At 38.3% G+C, this 22,011-nt stretch overlaps 1 protein-coding gene across 3 annotated transcripts; it reads left to right on the top strand.

Moving 5' to 3' along the window:
• The first annotated feature begins 5,646 nt into the window (after positions 1-5,646).
• On the top strand, positions 5,647-21,449 carry LOC107730239 (ADAMTS-like protein 5). Of its 3 annotated transcripts, none has more exons than XM_016541009.1 (14): positions 5,647-5,752; positions 6,243-6,499; positions 8,987-9,059; positions 12,547-12,698; positions 13,748-13,808; positions 14,639-14,744; positions 14,855-14,982; positions 17,019-17,142; positions 18,161-18,244; positions 18,543-18,706; positions 18,804-19,011; positions 19,441-19,548; positions 20,041-20,112; positions 20,213-21,449. In XM_016541009.1, the coding sequence occupies exons 2-14, from the start codon at positions 6,447-6,449 to the stop codon at positions 20,539-20,541; spliced, it is 1,662 nt and encodes a 553-aa protein (XP_016396495.1). In that variant the 5' UTR covers positions 5,647-5,752; positions 6,243-6,446; the 3' UTR covers positions 20,542-21,449. The 3 variants fall into 3 exon arrangements, with proteins under 3 accessions (XP_016396495.1, XP_016396496.1, XP_016396497.1); XM_016541010.1 differs by having other exon boundaries at positions 6,243-6,823; positions 12,541-12,698; XM_016541011.1 differs by lacking the exons at positions 5,647-5,752; positions 6,243-6,499; positions 8,987-9,059 and adding an exon at positions 12,346-12,372.
• The last annotated feature ends 562 nt before the right edge of the window (positions 21,450-22,011 follow it).

Here is a 22,011-nt window from a genome sequence, read left to right as displayed (position 1 = left end):
ACAGCGTCTCCCTGACATGGCTGCATCAACACTACTGCTGTTTCTGAAACCACGCCTTCTTTCTTTGCGTGCACGTTTGGGCGGCATTATGCTAATATTTCCACAGCATGACGTAGACATGTGGGGGGCGTGTTAGAACGAGCCGATTTAGGTAGGCGTGGTTGACTCGTAACTTTTCTAAAGAATATCTCTTTGGATTTGAGACGTTAGTCTTTGCAACTTTACAGATCTTCTTTATGCACCAAGAGCTTGTAACACTCCAAAGAGAAAGGAAAAATTGAAATCGCATCATATGACCCCTTTAAAGAATTTTACTTTTTTGGTTTGTCAAATTGTGGAAATCCACTTAATTCCATGCTGGCTAATGCAAGCATTCTTACAGGTCTTTTTACAGGTGTTATGACAAAACAGGCAGATTTAACCCATTAGTGTGATTAAGATACAGCCAACTGAACTGACCGACATGCTAGCAGAGGATTGTCTCACACAAAGATGTCTACAGACACAAACACTGACACTGTGTAATCATGGACATGACCTTGTGTTGAGTCAGAGCACAGCTGTGTTTTTAAACACATTGTGTTTTATGAAGATACTTAGGAGAAGTTTATTCACCCCAATCTCCTCAGGTCCCCTTCCTTTCCTGTATGTAAAATCTCTGTGTTTCCCAAGGATCCCATTAAGCAAATGGTGGAATGGCTGAACTTGCGTTTATTTGTCCTAGAGTGTTATCAGTAAATCTCTGCACAAAGATGCCTGATATGATAGAATCAGGGAGGGGACTCCATAGTTTATCATGACAACTCTCGGGATATAGTTTGCACAGCCATGCTACTCTGAGCATGTAGCCATGGTGCTGCTGCACAAATAGCATACGTGAAATTACCCATAGCAGATCCAGACAGGTGGAGCTGGGGAGGAGGTGGAAGGTTTCACTGCAGGACCAGGGGTGCGTTCAACTTCACTTTAGACATACACTCACAAACTTCCCTTCTCCACCTCCATTGAAGTGCATTCTACTTCGTCCGGTGGACAAGGGAAGTTTATATGTACAGACACTCAACCCCTAGATTTTAACTGAGGGAGCGAATCAACAAATAAGTATACTTCAGGAGCTCCATATACCATGATGCAACACGATTGTGGCGATATGGCAGATGACGTTTAATTTATCCCACCACACACTTAAATAATAATAATAATTACAAAATTAATTATTTTGAGATATAAATGCATAATAATTGTGGCTACCTTAAGCTGACTGTTTGTTAAACAAGCTGTGCTTCCATCCAAAGTTGCGAATTTAACTTGTACGCAAAATTGGAATGTCGCATAATGCAAATAAGCACCGTTTCCATCTGACGAGTCAAAGACAATAAAATCGTCACTTCCTGATAAACTGGCACTAAATATCACTAAGAAAAGTGGGAGAAGCCACAGAATATAATAATTTTCATATTTTATAAATTACTTGCACCTCAGAGCGAGCAGACGAAACACAATAAATGCAGTCATTGCTTTCGAAGGTGGATGCCTGCTGTTTGGGAATGCAGTTGTGTAAGACAGTTCTGGGAGGTAATTATACAAAAATACTTTGATGACAGACTTTGCTCGGGCATTTCAGAATGACCATAACAACATTTCAGATGCTGTGCAACAAGATCCATCCGCTGGTTAGTCAGGTTATGCCCTCCCATAGCGCACATAACTTTTTTGATGTGCATGGAGGAATTTATTCGGAAAATGTGTTTCCATCTCCCATTATTCGCATGAATCCTTTTTTGCACGAGTCAAAAACCACCTCAAGCGAGCGTACAAACTTTTTTGTGAATTAAGTTTTTATTTTTTTCAAAATTTGCCATCTCCAACACTCGTTTCTGATGTGATACTTAATTCAAGCATTAAAGCAGGGTGATGGAATCATAGATAATGTCATTGATTATTGCAGGGGTTATCACTAGGTGTTTTATGACTACAGGGGAAATTCCCTTTCAAGGTTGTTTTTGTGAATGACATTTGATAGTAATTTGTTTAGAATTTTTTAAAATCTTATTTTATTCTTGCCTCCCACACTCTTTTTCTGTCATGGTGTTTGTGCACATTTCTGGTTGAGATGGGGGGGAAAAAAAGCTCTCACACATCTGCTGCCCTCTGGGCTTTCACACTGTGAGATTATTCCAGCTACTAAGCAGCTGTTCTATATTTTAACCTTTAGCGGTGATGGAATCATAATTAATGTCATTGATTATTGCAGGGGTTATCACTAGGTGTTTTATGACTACAGGGGAAATTCCCTTTCAAGGTTGTTTTTGTGAATGACATTTGATAGTAATTTGTTTAGAATTTTTTTAAATCTTATTTTATTCTTGCCTCCCACACTCTTTTTCTGTCATGGTGTTTGTGCACATTTCTGGTTGAGATGGGGGGGGAAAAAAGCTCTCACACATCTGCTGCCCTCTGGGCTTTCACACTGTGAGATTATTCCAGCTACTAAGCAGCTGTTCTATATTTTAACCTTTAGCTGATGATCCTGTGAGATTTCATTCCAAATCACTCAGCTATTTACATCTTGATGAGCAGAGCCTCGTACGAAATACCTCCCGGGTCAAAATAGTTGACATGCTTGTTAATGTCACAACTGCCACTAATAAACAGCATGCGAGTTGAAGGCTAGTCAGGTTGCCAGGGTAACTATTAAACTTTGCACTTGCTGAGTGCAGAAGAGTTGTGTACAGATATATCTTCATCAAGAGAGAATGTGTAAACTAGCTGCTGTTTGTATATCATACACAGCAATCATGTATATATTTGCATGCAATGCTTGTATATGGAGTGATTTATGTGTTTAGATGTCTCTTCATTAGACTTTTACACTCAGTAACCCCTCAGTTCTGAAAAATGAAGTGAGTGAAGTGAAAGTGACATGTGGCCAAGTATGGTGACCCATACTTGGAATTAGTGCTCTGCATTTATCCCATCCAAAGTGCACACACACAGCAGTGAACATACACACACCGTGAACACACACCCGGAGCAGTGGGCAGCCTTTTTTTTGTTGCGGTGCCTGGGGAGCAGTTGGGGCTTCAATACCACACCTTGCTCAAGGGCACCTCAGTCGTGGTATTGAAGGTGGGAGAGAGCGCTGTACATTAACTCCCCCCACCTACAATCCCTGCCGGTACAAGACTCGAACCCACAACCTTTGGGTTACGAGTCCGACTCTCTAACCATTAGGCCACGACTTCCCCGTGAATTAGCTCAGTTGTGAGTGGTTTTAAGGCTGTATAGGAAAAAAAAGTTTTTTTTCCTGCTCAGAGCAAATATATTTCAGCTATATCACACAAGTAGATAATCACAGTCCTGCTGAAATTCAGACTGGCAGCACATCCATGAACGCAGGATCGGCAAAGGACCTAGACGGGAATCGAACTCGGGTCGCTGCAAGCACAGTTGCGCTATATGTCGGCACACTAACCACAAGGCTAAATGCCGGCACAAAACAAATTGGATAAACTAATTTGAAACTAATTGGTTAAATGATTCAATGACTCACTTTTGCCAAGTACTGTTGAAATGTCTTAACATGCAGAGAGACTATTATGACCCCACTCATATACTTTTATTTGCTTCAAAACGTGAGAAAGAGATGTTGGTGCAATGTATGGAGGATTCTGTTGGCAAAATCACAAGTTGAGTACAGCTGTCAGTGTCAGGTTTACAGGGATTACAGTCATAGACATGTGGATTCTCTGCCTGTTAGTCACACAGGCATGGAACTCTGGAACATTGTCATTCCCAGGTTTTTTTATTCCCATGTATTATGGTTACTAAAGACTATTTTAGTCTGTCTGACTGATCAACTGGTTGTTGATGGAGTTATATAACCTGGAGAAACAAAATGAATGAAATAAAAAAATATGAAAGTATATACACACAAGTGAAGACCAACAAACCAGAAGAAGTGTTGTGGTCTGTTCACTGCAGCATCTGCTATCATTAAAGACACCACTGGGACTGCTTGTCAAAATTGCTACACATTCAGTTTTCAAGAAACATGTTAAGCAGCCACACAAATTTACGTCATATCAATGAAAGACTATCTTTGACTATTCAGATCTGTATGCTTGAATGCAATTAATAGTTATCTATTTAAAAATGCTGACTGGGATCTTTGTACCTATGTAGAGATTAGAGGGATAGTTGACCCAAAAATGTATAATTTCCTCACCCTGAAGTTGTTCCAAACCTGCCTTCTGTTGAACACAAAATAAGATATTTTGAAGAATGTTTTTAACCAAACAGTTGCTGGTTGCCAACATTTTTCAAAATATCTTCTTTTACATTCAACAGAAATTCATACAGGGTTGGAACAACTTAAAAATGAGGAAATTATGACAAAAAATATTTTTTTAGGTGGACTATCCCTTTAAATGGTTGTGAATCAGAGGTTGGCTATGTTCATCGAGGAGCATAAAGATGTGGTACACTTGCTAAAGACATTTCTCTGCAAGCTGAAACTTGCCATTTGAGGCTCTGGGGCACTTAAACAATCATCATGCTCTGGTAAAGTGCTTAGTAGAGTTAGCATTGCTTTCTTTTTTTTAATCAAAGGACCTAGAGACAAGAGACATAACAACGCCTGGGTCTGTGGTTTGTATGTGATGATCCATTGCAGTTGATAGCAGTTATTTTAGGGACTGTTTCCATGGTCATGGTTGGGGTCTGCAGGAGAGCTCAATATAACTACAGCCACTTGTTGAGCTGTGGCTTGTCATTGTTGTCATATTTCTAAACATCTTCATTGACTAGAAAACAGTGACAGATCAATGAATATTTCACAAGAATGATCTGATGCCTGAAAACTTTAATAACAGAATCCAATCCAATGACTGTGCATTTTTAATTTCGGTCACATCACATTTCAATAATTTCCAATAATTTGCATCATGTCTGCCTTTTGTCATCCACTACATGAGGATTGTAACAGCAGAGCAGTTTACTTCCATCACTAACAGACAGTATATTGATCAAATATCTTGTTGCTTCACTTATAGAGTTATATCCCTTACCAAAAAGTAGTATACTTCAAGTTTTCTAAGTGTAAGTCAAGTATACTTAAATGTCATTTTAAGTATATTTCTGAGAAGTACATAAAGCCCATTTCTGAGAAGTACATAAAAAGTAGACTAAAAGTATACTTTCCTATTTTTAGTTTAAAAGAAGTATACTAATAGCACACTTGAATAAACTTCTTTTTCGTAAGGGATATCACATATTGAGCACAATAACACCTTAACATATTCTGTTCTAAAAGCCAAACTGTGTCAGCATTGCCAAAAAAGACAATCTGACTTCCACAAGACGAGTCTCAACAGACTGAGCCTTGAAAATTACCTATAGAAAATCCATAAAAAAAGTTAATCCCTCTGGAAGTTGTTTTCTAATTCATACTCAGATGGCATGCACATCTTTCAGCTTATTTAAACTTTCTGTAATTTAAGGCTCACAATACAGGGACGATTTAGTACATGCACGAACTACAGCTACTGGAGCATTTACAATCTGGATTGGGCAACATTCCGTTTAAGAGGGGCGTGTTTACTAGTTTTTCATCGGAATGTAGGCACACACTGGGCTGAGCTTCAGGTGAACGCGGCGGCACGCAATGCTGCGGCTCTCATTCACATCAGTACAAACTCAGGCTTAGTTTATTTGCACACGCCGGATCATCACAGACGCTGCTTTTTGACAGGTAACTCACTACTACTTAATTATGCGTGCTGCGTTTATATAGCTATGTTTTGTTTGTGATCGGAAATAAGTTTTACTCTCACAGAGGATGCTCATCAGCCTATAACGAATTGGGCTACTGTAAAAATATTTAATTATGATGTAAGCTACATCTTTTTTTCCCGATCTTTTTAATTTGCCACAATAATTTCAGTCATTTCTAATCAGAGTTTCAACTTGATTTATTAACTTGAGTAATTCAATTCAAAGTGGTTGGAAATATTCAATAACTGATCACTGCGCTGTCACTTTGATTTTACTGAAAAAAGACAGCATTTAAATGTGATTTAACTTAACGATAGTATATTATGTTAAGATAGGGTAGCCTATAGAAATGTTTTATTATTTTTATTACTATTATTATTATCATCATCAAGAAAATAGCCTATGCTGTTGAGTTTATGAACGTAATGACGCATAACGTTTGTGCGCAATATTATATCTCTTCTCAGATGATGTGAATCTGAAACTGAATGTGAAATCTACAGGAGGACCAAGTGTTCTGACCGAAGAACCGCTATTTTCTCTCAAGGCAAACGGACGTTGTTTGTGACTGAGAGGCTCAGGTAAAGTGCACAGAATCCCACCTGACGACAGAAGATCTGAAGGCTTATAACCAGACCTTCTCCTTGTGAGATCGGACGCTGGACACTGATATGAAACTGAAAGTGATTCAGTTTGCCCTAAGAAACAGCACCGGCTTGAAAAAGTGAGGAGGACTTTAAATAATGCAAATAAGCGGAGAGGATGTGAAGTAGCCTATATTTATTTTCAGTGATTCATTTTTATTCAGGATTATGTAGGATTCATTCAGGTTATCCTCTTTGGGCTCTGCGTGTGAGAAAACTTCAGAAAAAGTCCCAGCAGAAGAAACACTTGTGAAACATGGATGCAATTAGGTTTCCCGACTTTTTTGATGATAAAAACCATTGGGATCACACATCTCGTGGTCTTTACTTTATCAGATGAGTCCAGTTTCAGATCTCAAGAAGTTATTTTGTGACACCTGACGAAGACCTGAAATGTCAAAGAGGTATGTGGATCATGCATTTCCTCTGCTGTGTGTGGAAACACATTGATGATTTTATTGAATTGCTGAAGGGAAGATGGAAAAGAACAAATAAAACAACCTGGAGTAGACTCGAGTTCTCTTATTAGTTAAGGCTATGACGTAATGATTAAAAAATACAGTAAAAATTCACCTCTTCTATGACGAACATGTTTTCATCTCTAAATTAAAATGATTATTATTATTTGATGCTTACCTTTTAAATTCAGTTAAAAAGCCCCAACACACAGGAAGCCATTTTTGTCATGTGACAGGAAAACATGTGACCCTTTGAAAACGATATATTTCAAATGTTTTTCATTTTTGTAATCTCAGACGTCCTTGTTTGTTATTGACCCATATGCTTTATTTGTTGCAACTGAATTATACAAAGCCAACTTTTATTTCAGTCACAGATACTTTGTAATTTTTATAATTTGTTCCACATTTTTATTATTTGTTTCTCTGTACTCTAAAAAATGCTGGGTTAAATACAACCCAACGCTGGGTAAAATATGGGCAAACCCAGCGATTGGGTTGTTTTGACCCAGCGGTTGGGTTACTGCCCAGAAGGTTGGGTTAAAAATTTAACCCAACTGTTGGTTGAAAACAACCCAATCGCTGGGTTTGTCCATATTTAACCCAGCATTTTTTTAGAGTGTGCAAACTCACTATTGATTGCATTTGAATGCTTTTATAATATTTTCAACTATTATAATAGCTTTTCAGTACTGGTGATTGCATATCTGTGACATCATTTTTTGTATTGTTGGTGACTTGATGTACTTTTTTTTTTTTGGTAGTGTTAGTAAAATTCTTGTCTACACTCTAAAAAATGCTGGGTTGTTTCAACCCAACTTTGGGTCAAATATGGACTAACCCAACTTTTGGGTTAAAAATTTAATGTAAAAATGTAACCCAACGGTTGGGTTAGTCCATATTTGACCAAAAGTTGGGTTGAAATAACCCAGCATTTGTTAGAGTGTATGGATGAAAATTTTTCTAAAACTGTTTTAAAATGGTCCCACATCCAGGAAACAGCTGTTCTAATCTAATCTAATCTTTAAGAGGAGAACAGTTTACTGTTCACATAAACTTGTGGTGCTTCGGCATGACCCATAAACAAATTTAAGACTCCAGTTAAGTTCAGAGTTAGCACTTTGTGGTTCGTCTGCCAGAAACCTAATGGTTGCAGACCCATTTAAGGTTTATTTCATGTGGCTTTAACTGTAAAAACATATAGCCTATATTTAGAATTTAAAGTATTATTGATGTTAAAGTCATATTGTTTTTGTTTTTTTATCACATTGTCATGAGAGGCACAAGTTTATGTTCTTACCTGAAGGCTATAGCAGTCAAAACCATCCAAATGAACATCATTATTGCCTTTTAACTATAGACCTCTTGACCTTTGACCTTGACAATAAATTAAGCTTTAATATGCTAAACTGTTGAGTTCAGGTTGTACTGTAATTATTATGCATTACTTACTGTCTGTATCTCTTTTGATCCTGTTTATTCACAATGATTAGAGATGCACATGGAATCAAAGGAAGATGTATTTCATCATATTACTCTTCTGAATCAGTTCTTCATGGGAGTGTATTGTTTATAATTGACCAGTGTCCACTCTGGGTTGCTATTAAAATACGCCTCTTAGCCCATAAGCACATGTCCACAGACGATTAGGAAGAGGAATAATGTTTGTACACAAATAATATGATGGAGAAAGGAATATTGTAGCGTGTTTACATGAGTTTTCCCCATTAAACTTCTCAAATTTCAAATGCATAGGCATTGCAACAATATAAAAGAAGACGGTTGGGCTTTAGCGAAGCTGTAAAGAGTTTCTGAGAATCTGCTCCTTTGATGAGTCAGTCGTTGTGTGGTCTCTTAGTATTCTGACCTCACTGGTGGGAGTCAGACTCATACTCTAAAAATGCATGTAAACATGTTTTCTCAGTAGCAGTGATTTCTCAATGTATAGGACACACTATTGCTATTCGTTGTCATTAATCAAGAGTCTTTGATGTAAAGCGACAACACGTATACAATGAGCCCTGAAGTCCGAGCTCCATTTTAAAGTCAAATAGGGTGGTTTGTAAGACTTTGTGATTGACTTACATGATTTATTTTCTCTGTCTCCAGGAAGCTGTCTCTGTGCCAGGCCCTCACCCTCATAACACTGCTGTTGTCTCCAGGTTGCCTGTCCTCTCTGTCTGTAAGATGGTCCCTATTCCATTATCCTTCAGTTTATAGACTGTTTGCAACAGTAACTTTAATGTCCTGTCAGACAGTTAAACTGAATTTTTAAGGACAAGCTTGAACAGTCAGTTGGGTATGCTCAGATTGGCAAGGCACGCTGCCAGGGTTTTGCTCACTTTAACTAGAGTGTTGTCTTTCCTGTTGATTGCCAAGAGCAGAGTTTAATCAGAGCAACCCGGGCAGGATCACCTAGGGGGATTCAGAGACTGGGTTGCCACCCTGTATTGTTTTGGAATTGCTGTTTATATACAATGCAGAAGTGATAAGTTAAGAAGAACATGACATTTGGCTTATGCTCTCTCTTTAACCTTTAAGAGGGTTGTTCACCTAAAAATAAAAATAAAAAACAATTCTGTCATTGTTTACTCACCCTCATTTCATTCCAAACCTGTATGATTTTTGTTCAACTTTAATACACAAATTAAGATGTTTTTGATGAAACCTGAGAGAATTCTGTCCTACATTCACCCAAAACATCAAAAAGTCCAAAAATACCATATTTAATGGTCTTTATGTACACGCTTAAAAATAAAGGTTCTGTACTGGCATCGACGGTTCAATGAAGAACTTTCAACATCCATGGAAACGTTCCATTACTCCAAAGGTTCTTTAGTGTGGAAGAAGGTTCTTTGGATTTTTAAAATGTTCTTCACACTAAAAAAAAAATGGTTCTTTTAAGAACTGTTCTCTGAAAGGATCTTTGAGGAACCATGATTTTTCTATGGCATTGCTGTGAAAAACCCCAACTGGAAGCATTATTTTTAAGAGTGTATGTGTATTGATCAATATTTACGTATATATGGTTAAAAGCCTAAATTAAATCTATTCGTCATATATTTATTCTTCAGTGGAGAGACAGAAATCTCTCAGCTTTGATTAAAATATTTAAATTTATGTTCTGAAGAAGAACAAAAGTCTTAATGGTTTGGAAAGACATGAGGGTGAGTAAATGATGACTGAATTTTCACTGGTGCAAGTTTCACTGGTAGCTATAGGGAAAGCTTGCATGTACTACTCTGCCTTTGGTACCTTCTGGACCTCACCCAGTCATCTTCCCTCAGTTTCCCTCCCAAGATCCAAGCTAGGTCTTGTCCACCAGTCATTATCACCTTCATTCCACTGGAATGACTTTTACATCTCCTTTAAAACAACATAAACAAGACCTATCGACAGGAGGCCAACAAGTTCATTTCAGACTTATGAATTTCCTAAAACTCTTTCCAAGAACTCTAAAGTCAACATGTCCTTTTTAAAATCTTGCCTTTGGGGGGAAGCTGGTGTTCTAAAGGTGAAAGGTCGATTTCATTAATCCGCCTTGCCCACGGGCCCCATGGCAGACTGTCATCAACACTAATTTGAGTCTTTGCTACGGTAATGAGGGCAGTTCCAGGTCATTCTGGTATTGAAGATGATGGACGTCGGTCATAAAGCACTATTGTGTCTGTGAGAGTGCAGTCATCTGTCGTTTTAACCCTCTCAGCTAGACATCCTCACTCATTACCAAACCTCTATTCACCACAGGTCTCTAGGCTAAATAAGTTCAGGAGATTCTGACACACATTCCATTTATAACCTTATTAAATGAGTCCAACCGAACCTAATTTTTCTGTAATATTTCCATTGAAAGGGTTAATCCTAGGAACCGGTACAAAGCTCTACACCAAAAAGCAGTCGCATATTTGCCAGTAAAACATCCCTTTAGGGGTCAAACTTTGGAATGCAAGTTCAATGCTCTGTTTGTATGCTGAACTCTTTTCATTTTGTTGCGACGTGTTTACACGTCTCATGTGACTCTCTGAGTTGCTCAAATTAGAAGCTGCTCTGTATGAAGTTGTTTAACATGATAGACGCTGAAAAACATGCTCTCCACACCTACATTACATTTAGAAGAATACACATACCTTGAGGAGATGTTAGGCCTAAGGCAACCCATGGAAGCTCCTCACTCTTCACGGGCTGTTACTGCCTGTTTGTCTCGGATCAAAGCCAGCAGCTGATGAATGACAGAGTAATGTTATCCTTGAAGACGATTAGTGGTGGTCTGATAGGAATACCGCTTGTGTAATGGAGGCTGTGTGTAATAGAGCTCAGTCGAGCACCTGGGGAACACTCAAACACTTCCACAAATGTCAAGTGCGGTCTAGCATAGCCGATGAGCAGGAAATTTTTTGGTGGCCTCTCATATCATGTATCTTGAGCACTAGTGTGCAGTCATTTACACTGTAAGCACAGGATTCCTTCAGTTTAGTGCTTAAAGGGGTCATACACAAAATAATGTTCTTTTTTGCAGCATCATATGACCCCTTTAACATACATCAAATGACTTTCTGAACAAATATATTTCACTTAAAGGATACATATTATGCCCCTTTTTACAATATGTAATAGTCTCTGGTGTCCCCAGAATGTGTCTGTGAAGTTTCAGCTAAAAATACTCCACAGATCATTTATAATATCATTTTGAAAATGCCTATTTTGAGTGGAAGCAGAAGCACGCTGTTTTTCGTGCCTGTCTTTTTAAATGCAAATGAGCTGCTGCTCCCCGCCCCCTTTTCCAGAATAGAGCTGCGCCATTACAGCTCGGACCTGCTAAAAAACATCTGTTTTGGTTCTGATTATCATGTTTATCGTGCTGAAATCATGCGTTTTAAACCATATGAGTTTAAACTTCTGATATACGGTTTTCTGAGTGCACACATCTGAAGCACACGGACAGAAAGCGGCTGTCACAGCATGTGAGTACTAAACTAAGTTCTCATTCACACACAAGTTTATGTTAAAAACACAAGAGTTAGAAAAACAGTCGGTTATGTCTGTGAAGGTAAACAGATGGGAAATAAATCACATGTTTATTTTAGATCTGTGTGGCAGCAGCAATATACAGTAAATAAATCAATAAATCCACTGCTCTGTTGTCTCCTCTGAGGCTGGGACTGTAAATAGTGTTCTGTGCTCGTCTGTGCAGCCAAAGGCAGAACAGTTTGCATGTTTTGCTCAAACTTTCACCATGGCATTAGAGCTGATACACTGTTGTCGCTTGTGAAATCAAATGACGGGGCTGTGGGTGGAAACTTACAGATTAAGGGGCGGTAATATTATAATGAGTTCCCTTTGCCACGTCACCAAGGGAGCGAAATCAGACCGCTCATTTTCTCAGACGCTTGCAGAAAAAGGCTTACCAAAACAAAGTTACTGGGTTAATCTTTTTCACGTTTCCTTGGTTGGTAGATCCACCGTGGACCTGTTTATAGCACTTAAAACCTGGAAAAGTAAGATTTTCATGATATGTCACCTTCAATATATTTTGCATACTGTTGTTCTAATGTATGAGCTTGCAAAAAACATCTTAGCACAACTTAGTTTATCAACTCTACCAACTCTGCTGTCCCTTTTTCTTGTTGTTCTGCAACCTTTAATTCACTTCTTTGTTTATACAGTTGCAGTCATCCAGACGAGTAGAGCTGGGAGGTGAGGGACCACAGATGCACAGCCAAATACATTTCATGAACGAGTGGGCCTCGTGGGGCGGTTGGTCCGTGTGTTCACGCTCCTGTGGGGGAGGGGCCTCTGTCCGTACACGCACCTGCATCACCAGGTAAAGCACAGACTTTGTTTACCCCATAACACCATCTTCTCTGCTGTCAGATGATTATACATGTGGGCAAAGAAAAATTAGTAGTCATGAAAAGTATTGTACCCTTAATTTTTCCTCTTGACCATAAAAGGCGCACAATCTCATCTCAACGTATTTAATGAATGGCTATGCTCTTCTTAATTTTGTCATTTCATCTGAATAATAATGTTTAAGATTTAGTCAGAATATTTTTGAGGTCAGTTTTCTCTGGAAAATTGTGTTTTATGTTGAATATCAAAGTTCAGTGTGAATTCAAACTGTTGGTATTATGACATATCTTCAATTAAAATATGAACAATTATACTCGTATACATGTAAGTTATAAAATAAATGTACCTTTCAGATGAATCTCTTTCACTGGGATTTCTGCTTTTCCTATCATTGGATTTTCAATTATTCAGCTAAATTGCCAAAACACTATTTTAAATGCAATAGCTGATTTAATATTTCCATTAATGACACTATAAAAATATTAATTTAGTGCTGCCAAACGATTAATCGCATCCAACATAAAAGTTTTTGTTTACATAATATATGTGTGTGTATTTATATATACATAATAAATATACACAATACACACACATATATTATGTAAACAAAAACGTTTATTTTGGATGCAATTAATCGCGATTAATCGTTTGACAGCACTAGATAAATATTAATAATAATTATTTCAAAAGTAATTTGTACATTCTGTAAACGTTTTTTTTTTTGGGAGGCTTCTTGCTCCAGGTAGGGGGCCAATTTACTCCAATCTTTGTCTTCTAAATGGTTCATAGTAGTATCTTAAAAGTACATATGACTATACTCTAAGGTACTAATATGCACCTTTTAAGGGCAGATAAGGTGCAGTAAAGTTCCTTTATTGCCCCAGTGACAAGCTGTTGTAGCCCTAAAGGTTCAGTTTTTGCCCATTTTTTCTGACAGTAAAAAAATACAAGAACGCATCCTGTGTGAACAGCCTTATGGTGTTTTACTTGATCATGTTTCATTATTGTTTCTCTCTTTAGAAATCTGGTAGGAGGGCCTTGCCCGGGGGACACCAGGCAATACAAGATTTGTAACACAAAGGTGCAGTAAATTCTTTACAGTTTGAACAGGATGTCTACATAGACATACATTTCAGTAACACCTTGCATGTATTGATAGTTTTTATGTATTTGGTTATCTATTTTGTTGTATTTTTTGCTTGGACATAAGGTCATCTAGCCTCAAACTTGTCAGATTTTAAATGGATGGTTCTCAGTTTCGTAACTTCACTTTTTTATTTATCACTTACTACATAAGTGTGTTGATGCAGGCTAACATTATAACACACCACCTAAAAAAATCTTCATCCCTAAAATATACTTTTATTAAATTTTACTCCTACTGTAAATGTGGCATTTTGATTAAATTGCTGATTTAAAAATTTTATTTTAGTCAATCTCCTGTTTTAATTTTACTTTGGATGTGCATGGTTCATATGATCTGTGTCACTATATATTGATGTCAGGCAAACAAAAGTTCCCTGAAGTCTTGTGCTTGTATATGTATGGACTTTTTCAAATTTTGAACAATGACAAAGAATGTACATGGATAATTACCAGATGAGTAAGCAGCCTTTCACTGGGACACATCAAGATGGATTAGCAGTGTGTGTTCCTGACTACCTCTGAATTTGGTTTGAGTGATTATATCATGAAACGTTTTGAGCCTGGCTTACACCAGTGATCCCAATACCTGGGACAGATGTTAAAACCAGGTTTAAATGGGGTCATTGTGTCAGCATGCAGATTCATGTGTTGTGTTTATCCTGAGTCCTCCAGGGCGGTTAGTGACCCTCAGAGTGTTAATGAATCAGGGCTTTAGCAGCTCTAGATGTGTGTTTTCTCTCCTGAGCTTTGTGTCTGTAACATCAGGAGTGTCCTGCTGACTCAATGGACTTCAGAGAACTGCAGTGTAAAGCTTTCAATGACAGACCCCTGGTCTCTGGCAGCAGTTACCTTTGGACTACCTTTCATGGAGGTCAGTGAAGCATGACTCTTCTCTTTTGAAGCATGTGTTGTGTTACTGTGTGGATTTCTCCTTCTGCTAGGTGCTTATACCGACTGAAACCTGATTTATACTACTTTCAGGATCTGACCCATGTGAGCTCAGCTGCCTGGCAATTGGACACAACTTCTACTACAACTTTGGGCGGGTTCTTGATGGCACACCATGCCAATCAGATCAGGGGACAGTCTGTGTGAATGGAAAGTGTCTGGTGAGTAGTTCTTAGGACACGGCTTCATAATAGCTGACAACCACAAAGTACTGTGCAAAAAAAAAAAATACATTTAAAGACCTATATCTGATCTGACTCTTAAAAGAAAAACAACTTTTGTTAGGACTAACAATTTAATAATTGAAACATAAAAATATATAATCAATTTGTAAATGGACAAATTAATAGAAATATTTAAAAATGTTTTAAACAAATTAATAAAAAAATCTTTTTAAATTGACTAACAAAATAGACATTTAACAGGATTTTTAAATAAATGTTTTAAATAAAATTCTAAGTAGAAAATGTTTGAAATGTATTCAGGGTAATTCCATCATAATATATCATATTTTTTAGTTGAATGAAACCTTTTTTTCAGTACATTTGTCTATTTCTTCTGTCTAAACTTATCATGCTATTAATGTTTTTATTATATTGTTTCATGTGTCATGGTATTATAATAGTATTTTGTACATGTATTGTTACTTGTCACTATCATAGGTGTATGGTGTTCAGTACCACGGTGTATATAACCATCTGATACCATCAATGTACTATTTTTTCATCACAGGTATTTTTGTAAGGACAAATTAAAGTATTACAAGGTACATATTACAAAAACCTACACATATTTGTGCATGTAAAGATGACTGAAGGGACCATAAGCCTCGCCTAGTCCTGAAGTCATGCTGGTGTGAATTTGGTTTCCATCACATGAGGACTGGAAAGGAGAAGCACATGCATAGTGGGGCCCAATCATTAGCACCATGTGGCAGATTGAATCCATATGTGTGAAGCACACCTTGTGTGTGTGTGTGGTTGCCCCTGTGTGAGGCCCCCCCGAATCATGGGAATGTGCCATTGAGAATCATTATTTCACAAACTACCAAGATTAAGAAAGGAAATGCAGAGAAAGGCAAAGAAAGAGATAAGGATCGGAGGTCATGTATTAGGAGGAGGGTTGCACCTGCGTGAAATGGAGTGCACGGGAGGTCTAAAGACAAACAAGGGCTTAATTATATCCTGCAGAAATTGCCGAGGACAGTTCACTCCTGCACACCTCCCTTCTACCTCTGCAGTCTCCCCTGATGTCTCCTCCTCCACCCCTGTGCTCTGGAGCTTAAGCCAAACTTCTGCCTGAATGGTCTTGATCCCTGCCCGGGCCTCATGATCCCACTCTTGTTTGTGTGCGGTGGCTCACAGAGAGATCACCTGCCTCTGTTTGGACCTGAGGACCTAAACACAGACAAGAGACCTTTCAGGATGGTGCAGAGTTACACTTATATAATGGACATTAAAACATATGATTTCTTATCATTATTATCAAAAACAGTTGTGCTTCTTAATAATTTTGTGGAAATCATGATACATTTTTTCAGGATTATTTGATGAGTAGAAAGTACAAAAGAACAGCATTTATTTGAAATAGAAATGTTTTGTTACATAATAAATGTCTTTGCTGTCACTTTTAATCAATTTAATGCATACTTGCTAGATAGAAGTATTCATTTCTTTAACAAAAAATAAATAAATGCATGTGCAATCTGCATTATGTATACTTCAGTGCATGCTGGGAACTGAGGTAGACTTAAAGCATAAGGTGCTATTTACAATGTTACATTTTTTACACCTAATCCAACCATTCGGAATACACATATAATTAAAGAAATTAAGTTGAAATGCTGAAAACTCATAAAATCAATTGCAAATGCCAGGAAATATTATGCTGGAAATTAATGGATGAAAACTAATCGTTGCTGCTCTTACAATGATGAAATCATTTTTAGTGTAGTAGATAATGCAGTTATTTTGAGGGTCTTTAATCTTGGATGCTTCACTCTTTAGTAGTGTCTAAATTTATTTCCTGGAAGGTCTCCAAGATTCTGTGGGCCATAAGCTGTTCCAGTTTTCATCAGGAGCGTTACGGGATCAGCTTGTACTGTTAAAACAGAATGTGACGGTGCTTGATATTTTGGCTTCTAATCACAGGGTTTATATGTGTGTGTGTGTTTGTGTGTGTGTGTGTGTGTGTGCAGAAGCCAGGATGTGACTTGATCTTTGGATCTGAGCAGCAGGAGGACGCCTGCATGGTGTGTGGAGGCCACAACTCAACCTGCCTTCATCACAGAAGTGTTTATCAAAGCAACGGGCAGAACAACGGTCAGCAATGAATCTAACTACACTCACATTGACTTTAAACAGCAGAACAGAAAAATAAGCTCAGAATTCTGCAGATATGTTCTGATTTATATAACATAACACTTTTATTTAAACGTAAATGTAAGAAATGTGAATAAATGGTAACTGTATAAATCTTGTTTGAATGAATCCTTGTATGAATCTTATTCAGAGCAGCACAACTGTAAAATTTGGCATTTAGCCATGAAATCCTTAACCTACACTACTGTTCAAAAGTTTGAAGTTGAAAGATTATTTATAATATACATATATAAACATACATATATTTTAAAATATAATGTATTCCTGTTATGGCAAAGCTGGATGTTCATTTTTGTGGAAACTCTTTTTTCTGGATTCTTTGATGAATAGAAATTTCTAAAGAACAGCATTTATTTGAAACAAAATGTTTTTGTAGCAAAGCAACAGTCTTCTTTGTCACTTTTGATCAATTTTTTTTTTTTTAAATCAAACTTTTAAACTGTAGTGTAAGTGATTTCTGGGTGACTCTCTCTCTCTTTTTCTTCTTTATCTCACGGTTTCTCTCGCCCTCACACATATCTGTGCACTTAGAACACCGTCACCTCTGGCTTTGAACTTCTCCGCATGAAACAGAACCTCTTTTAAAATCTTCCTTCATGCTGGCCAACTGAAAATACAGAGCATTTACTTTGGGGAAAACACAGCGATAATACTGGCATTGTTTGGCCACCCAAAAAATACTTGGTTTCCCACTCTCTTCTCCGCATCTGGATTTCTGAGAGTAGGATAACAGATTCGAAGCTGCCAGCACAGAGCTCTGTAAAGAGGGTCAAAAGTCAGAGGAGATGAGAAAAGAGCAGCCTGGGTCATAATTCTGCGGTTCAGCGCCTTGCAGCCAGAACAATCCATCATGGAAGACATACAGTTCTGAGCAGGACTGCGCACCTGTTGGAAATAACTGTGTTTTCTTTTTTCAAATGGGCTGAGATGCATTACTCTCTCATCTGTTTCCCTGCAGGACTGTTTGGGTACAGTGAGGTCACTATGATCCCGGCCGGAGCCACACACATCAGAGTGACTGATAACAGCAGAAACTATCTAGGTTAGAGCACAGCCTAACATCTCTCCAACATGTGGTTCTCAGAGCAAAAGTGGCAAGGTGCACAATGTGAGACAGAATTGTAGAAGACTACAAAAAAAAGCATTTACTTTGTCTTTATTAGCACAATAATATGACATATTGGAGAATATAGTGAATATTTTCACTATATTCTTGCAGTAACAAAACGTCGTCCCTTTATGCAGTTTGTCCGATTGCTGTATAAGAACATTACAATTATGCTGTGTTGTGGTAGTGCAATGTTTTTTCTAAAAAAATCACTTCTAAATGTTTTTCAAAGCACTCCAGAATGGGCGCTCTCAGTTTGTGATCAATGGGAACTGGAAGATCAATGTTCCTGGGGAGTACAATGTGGCAGGAACCAAACTTCTGTACCGGCGCTCTGCTGATACCTGGGAGAGTTTTGAAGTTCCAGGACCTACTCAGGAGGACCTGCACATCATGGTTAGCTTTAAAATGACACATAATTAAAAAAATTAAATAAAATAAACACAATTCGTAGCCAGTACAACTGTGTTCATTTGTTCTGGTCTGATTGTAGGTCTTGTCCACTGATAAGAACTCTGGGATTGAATATGAGTACTGGCTGCCTCCAGACCGTTACGCCCTGTATCATGGGAGACGCCAACTTCGGCAGCCTCACCACACATCAAACCACTTGCCCTTTGAACTTCCAACCACTACAACTACCACTACTACAACCACAACCACTACTACAACACAGCCAGTCACAAAACCTCATTTCTGGGGTAAAAACCTTTCATTCTTGGTATTTAATTAATAATAATAATAATTTATGCATTTAGCAGACGCTTTTATCCAAAGCGACTTACAGTGCATTCAGGCTATACATTTTTTTTACCAGTATGTGTGTTCCCTGGGAATCGAACCCACGGCCTTTTGCGCTGTTAACGCAATGCTCTACCACTGAGCCACAGGAGTAAAAATCTATTAAGCTTTTGTTTAAATTACTACATTAGTTGTAGTATGGTATTTAGAAGTATCTTATCTGTGCAGTGACAAGATCATGCATTAAGATAAAGGTATATATATTTAATTTGAGTTTGTTTGAAGTATGTGCGATGGTAAATATCTGGCAGAAATGCCCCAGTCGCTTAAAGCTTAATGTTAGGAGTCTTTTGTAAATACAACTGTGATTTACGAGGTCATGCCCTCAGGTCCTGCTGCTCACTGGCCTCTTCAACCCCCCTATCAACAGCAGCCAGTCCCACGTTTGGAAAGAGATGAAAACCGCAGGAACCGACTGCATGCTATACACCGTAGAGGTTAGCACTTTATCACTGCCATTAGTGTATGTCACCGCAATTCTGAATTCAATCTTGCATTCTTGCATTCGCGTATAGAATACAAAACATTGTGCTGAACAAAATGCCAGCATTTTGAATGGCATTCTGCAGATTCTGTCTATCCTGAATGCCTCTGATTGCATTGATGTGCAGATGTCTTTGATTGGCTACAATTCTCAGAGGACATGTTGCAAACAGAAACCTCTGAAGCTCTTCACTCAAAAACCATTTGCACAGGAGTGTTTGAAAGCAGGAATCTATCAGTGGGTACCAAATAGACCTGATACTTGGTTCTACCAGTACTGCAGAAATGGCAATGTTAACATTTTTTTAAATTTCAGTGTAGACTTGCTACCAAATTATTTCCATTATTTGCATATCATCTTGTAACTTGTTCATTCCCTCTGTTAATTGTTCTTTTGCACGGATGACAAAGTCTGGGCTTTTTTATGTCATGACATCCTTTTGTAGCCCACTGTGGGAAATGTCGCCGGGTACGAGGGAGAGGTGAGCGCCAGAGACAGTATTGCCAAAAAGATTTTGGTGAGTTCAATCAGTATGTCTCTTCAATGCCAACATAATACAAGTGGTGTAATATACATAGTGTATTGGATGATGACGATACATTTGTCTGCTGCGACAGTATTTCGAGCAAAAGTGCTGGAAAAAGTCTATCATGGTGAGGAGACCCGCTTTGATGTCCAAATCATCCACACATACCGCAACCGTTATCGTCTGGAGCACCGGGAGTTCCTGTGGGCGCCCAACAAATGTGACTGTCCCTTTTTGGAGGAGGGGCATCAGTACGTGTTGATGCTGCGAAGGCATATTAATTATGAACGCACTCTCAATCGCATCCTGTTGGAGGAGGACAGCTACACTCAGCCTTATCGAGCCCGCGAGGACAGCCTGCTGCGCCCCCTAGAGGAGCTCTGCGGTAATAGAGGCAGCAGGACTCAGCTCGGAGGGTAAACACATGGACGATCACACTTTCACTGCACACTTCTTCAGACAGGTGCAGACAGAAACCCCGCTCTGACGCTGAATTGAAATCAATGATGATTTTACTAAAGCATTTTGCATTCCTCAATAAGGACAATGGACACTTTGTCGGGATGAATTATGTCCGTGGGGGCATGAGGCAAACCAAAGCAAAGAGAGTCACTAAATGAAGCACTTTAGGTGGACAGTCACCTTTTAAAACTTATACACCAAAGTAAATAATATACACAGAATTTATGATGCCTTTTCTAGCACCACGTGTTTGTTAATGGCATAAAATCTCTTGACAGCATGTGTTATCTTTATCATGTGCATTTTGATGTTTTTATATATGTATTTATAAGCAGACAGTATTTCTAGAGGAAACCTTGATTTATATATTGCCTTATAATTTTAAATGTTTTACCATCAATATTTTTGCTCTTATCAATAATTATAAAGTGTTTATGAGTCACATATACATTTACACATTCAAGATAAGCAGCATATACGTAAAACTGTCTATGGCGTAGCGCTTTTGCCAACGAACAGTTGTTTTCTGCTTTATATTTGGCAGCCGTTTTTCCCTTTCATCATTAGCAGACTAACTAAGATTATCCTATTACCTTGATGTGGTTGCTAAATTATAGTCCAGCCTTTCTACAAAACACACATAATCTCTAAAATGTGTTTTGTTAAAAATATATTTACAAAAATAACTTATCTTTTATGACAGTCACATCAAACTTTCTAACAGAAACATGCAATTAGGGCTAAATACTCTGGCTGTCACCGGGCTATTAAAGTCATTATACTCAAGATAACAGCTTTTTCTCCCTGTGGCCTTTGATTGGCTGAGAGAGTGGGTGGGGCAAGTCCCCAGAGAAAAATGATATATATATATAGTTAAAGTTCACGGTCTTCTCCTCCGTCAGGCTTCAGGATCTGTGGTGCCATCGTCTGTGGCGCTCCTGGAGGGTTTGATGGTCGTGGCTGGTCTCGATGCACAGCACGATGAAGCGGTTGGAGCAGCTGCGTGTTTGCTGGTTCAGTAAGCCGCTGTAGAGGAACGACGCTTGACCGGTGATGGCCATGTCACCCGCTCTCCACGACTCACAGTTCAGAGCGGACAGACGCTTGCCTCTCTCTGAAGAGCCGTGCCACACCGCCTTCTGAGGCCTGAAACACACACACACACACACACACACACACATGAGCCACAGATCACTGAAATAAAGCATTGCTCACATAATTTATCCATCTTAATATGCATAAATTTAACAAAAGCTTAAATGAAAGCCTATTTTGGAAAAAGCCTATTTCAGGTAGTTTCCATATGTCCAATAAAAAAATTCTTCTACATTTTAGAAAAAAAAAACACTAAATATACAGACATCCAGCTTGTCCAGAAAATGTTAATGTCATATTCCTTTTGGCAATTGTAGCACATCCCCTAAAGGT

Source organism: Sinocyclocheilus rhinocerous, unplaced genomic scaffold (assembly GCF_001515625.1).
Source record: "Sinocyclocheilus rhinocerous isolate Xijiao unplaced genomic scaffold, SAMN03320098_v1.1 scaffold368, whole genome shotgun sequence".
NCBI classification, from domain to species: Eukaryota; Metazoa; Chordata; class Actinopteri; order Cypriniformes; family Cyprinidae; genus Sinocyclocheilus; species Sinocyclocheilus rhinocerous.
The sequence above is the reverse complement of the archived record's forward strand: the minus strand, read 5'-3'. Positions and strand labels throughout refer to the sequence as shown.

Excerpts from the sequence above, each read along its gene's own strand:
- LOC107730239 (XM_016541009.1), top strand. The coding sequence starts at position 6,447 with ATGAAACTGAAAGTGATTCAGTTTGCCCTAAGAAACAGCACCGGCTTG. Across the intron at positions 17,143-18,160 it reads AAGCAACGGGCAGAACAACG|GACTGTTTGGGTACAGTGAG; the intron begins GTCAGCAATGAA and ends GTTTCCCTGCAG. Across the intron at positions 18,245-18,542 it reads TAACAGCAGAAACTATCTAG|CACTCCAGAATGGGCGCTCT; the intron begins GTTAGAGCACAG and ends TGTTTTTCAAAG.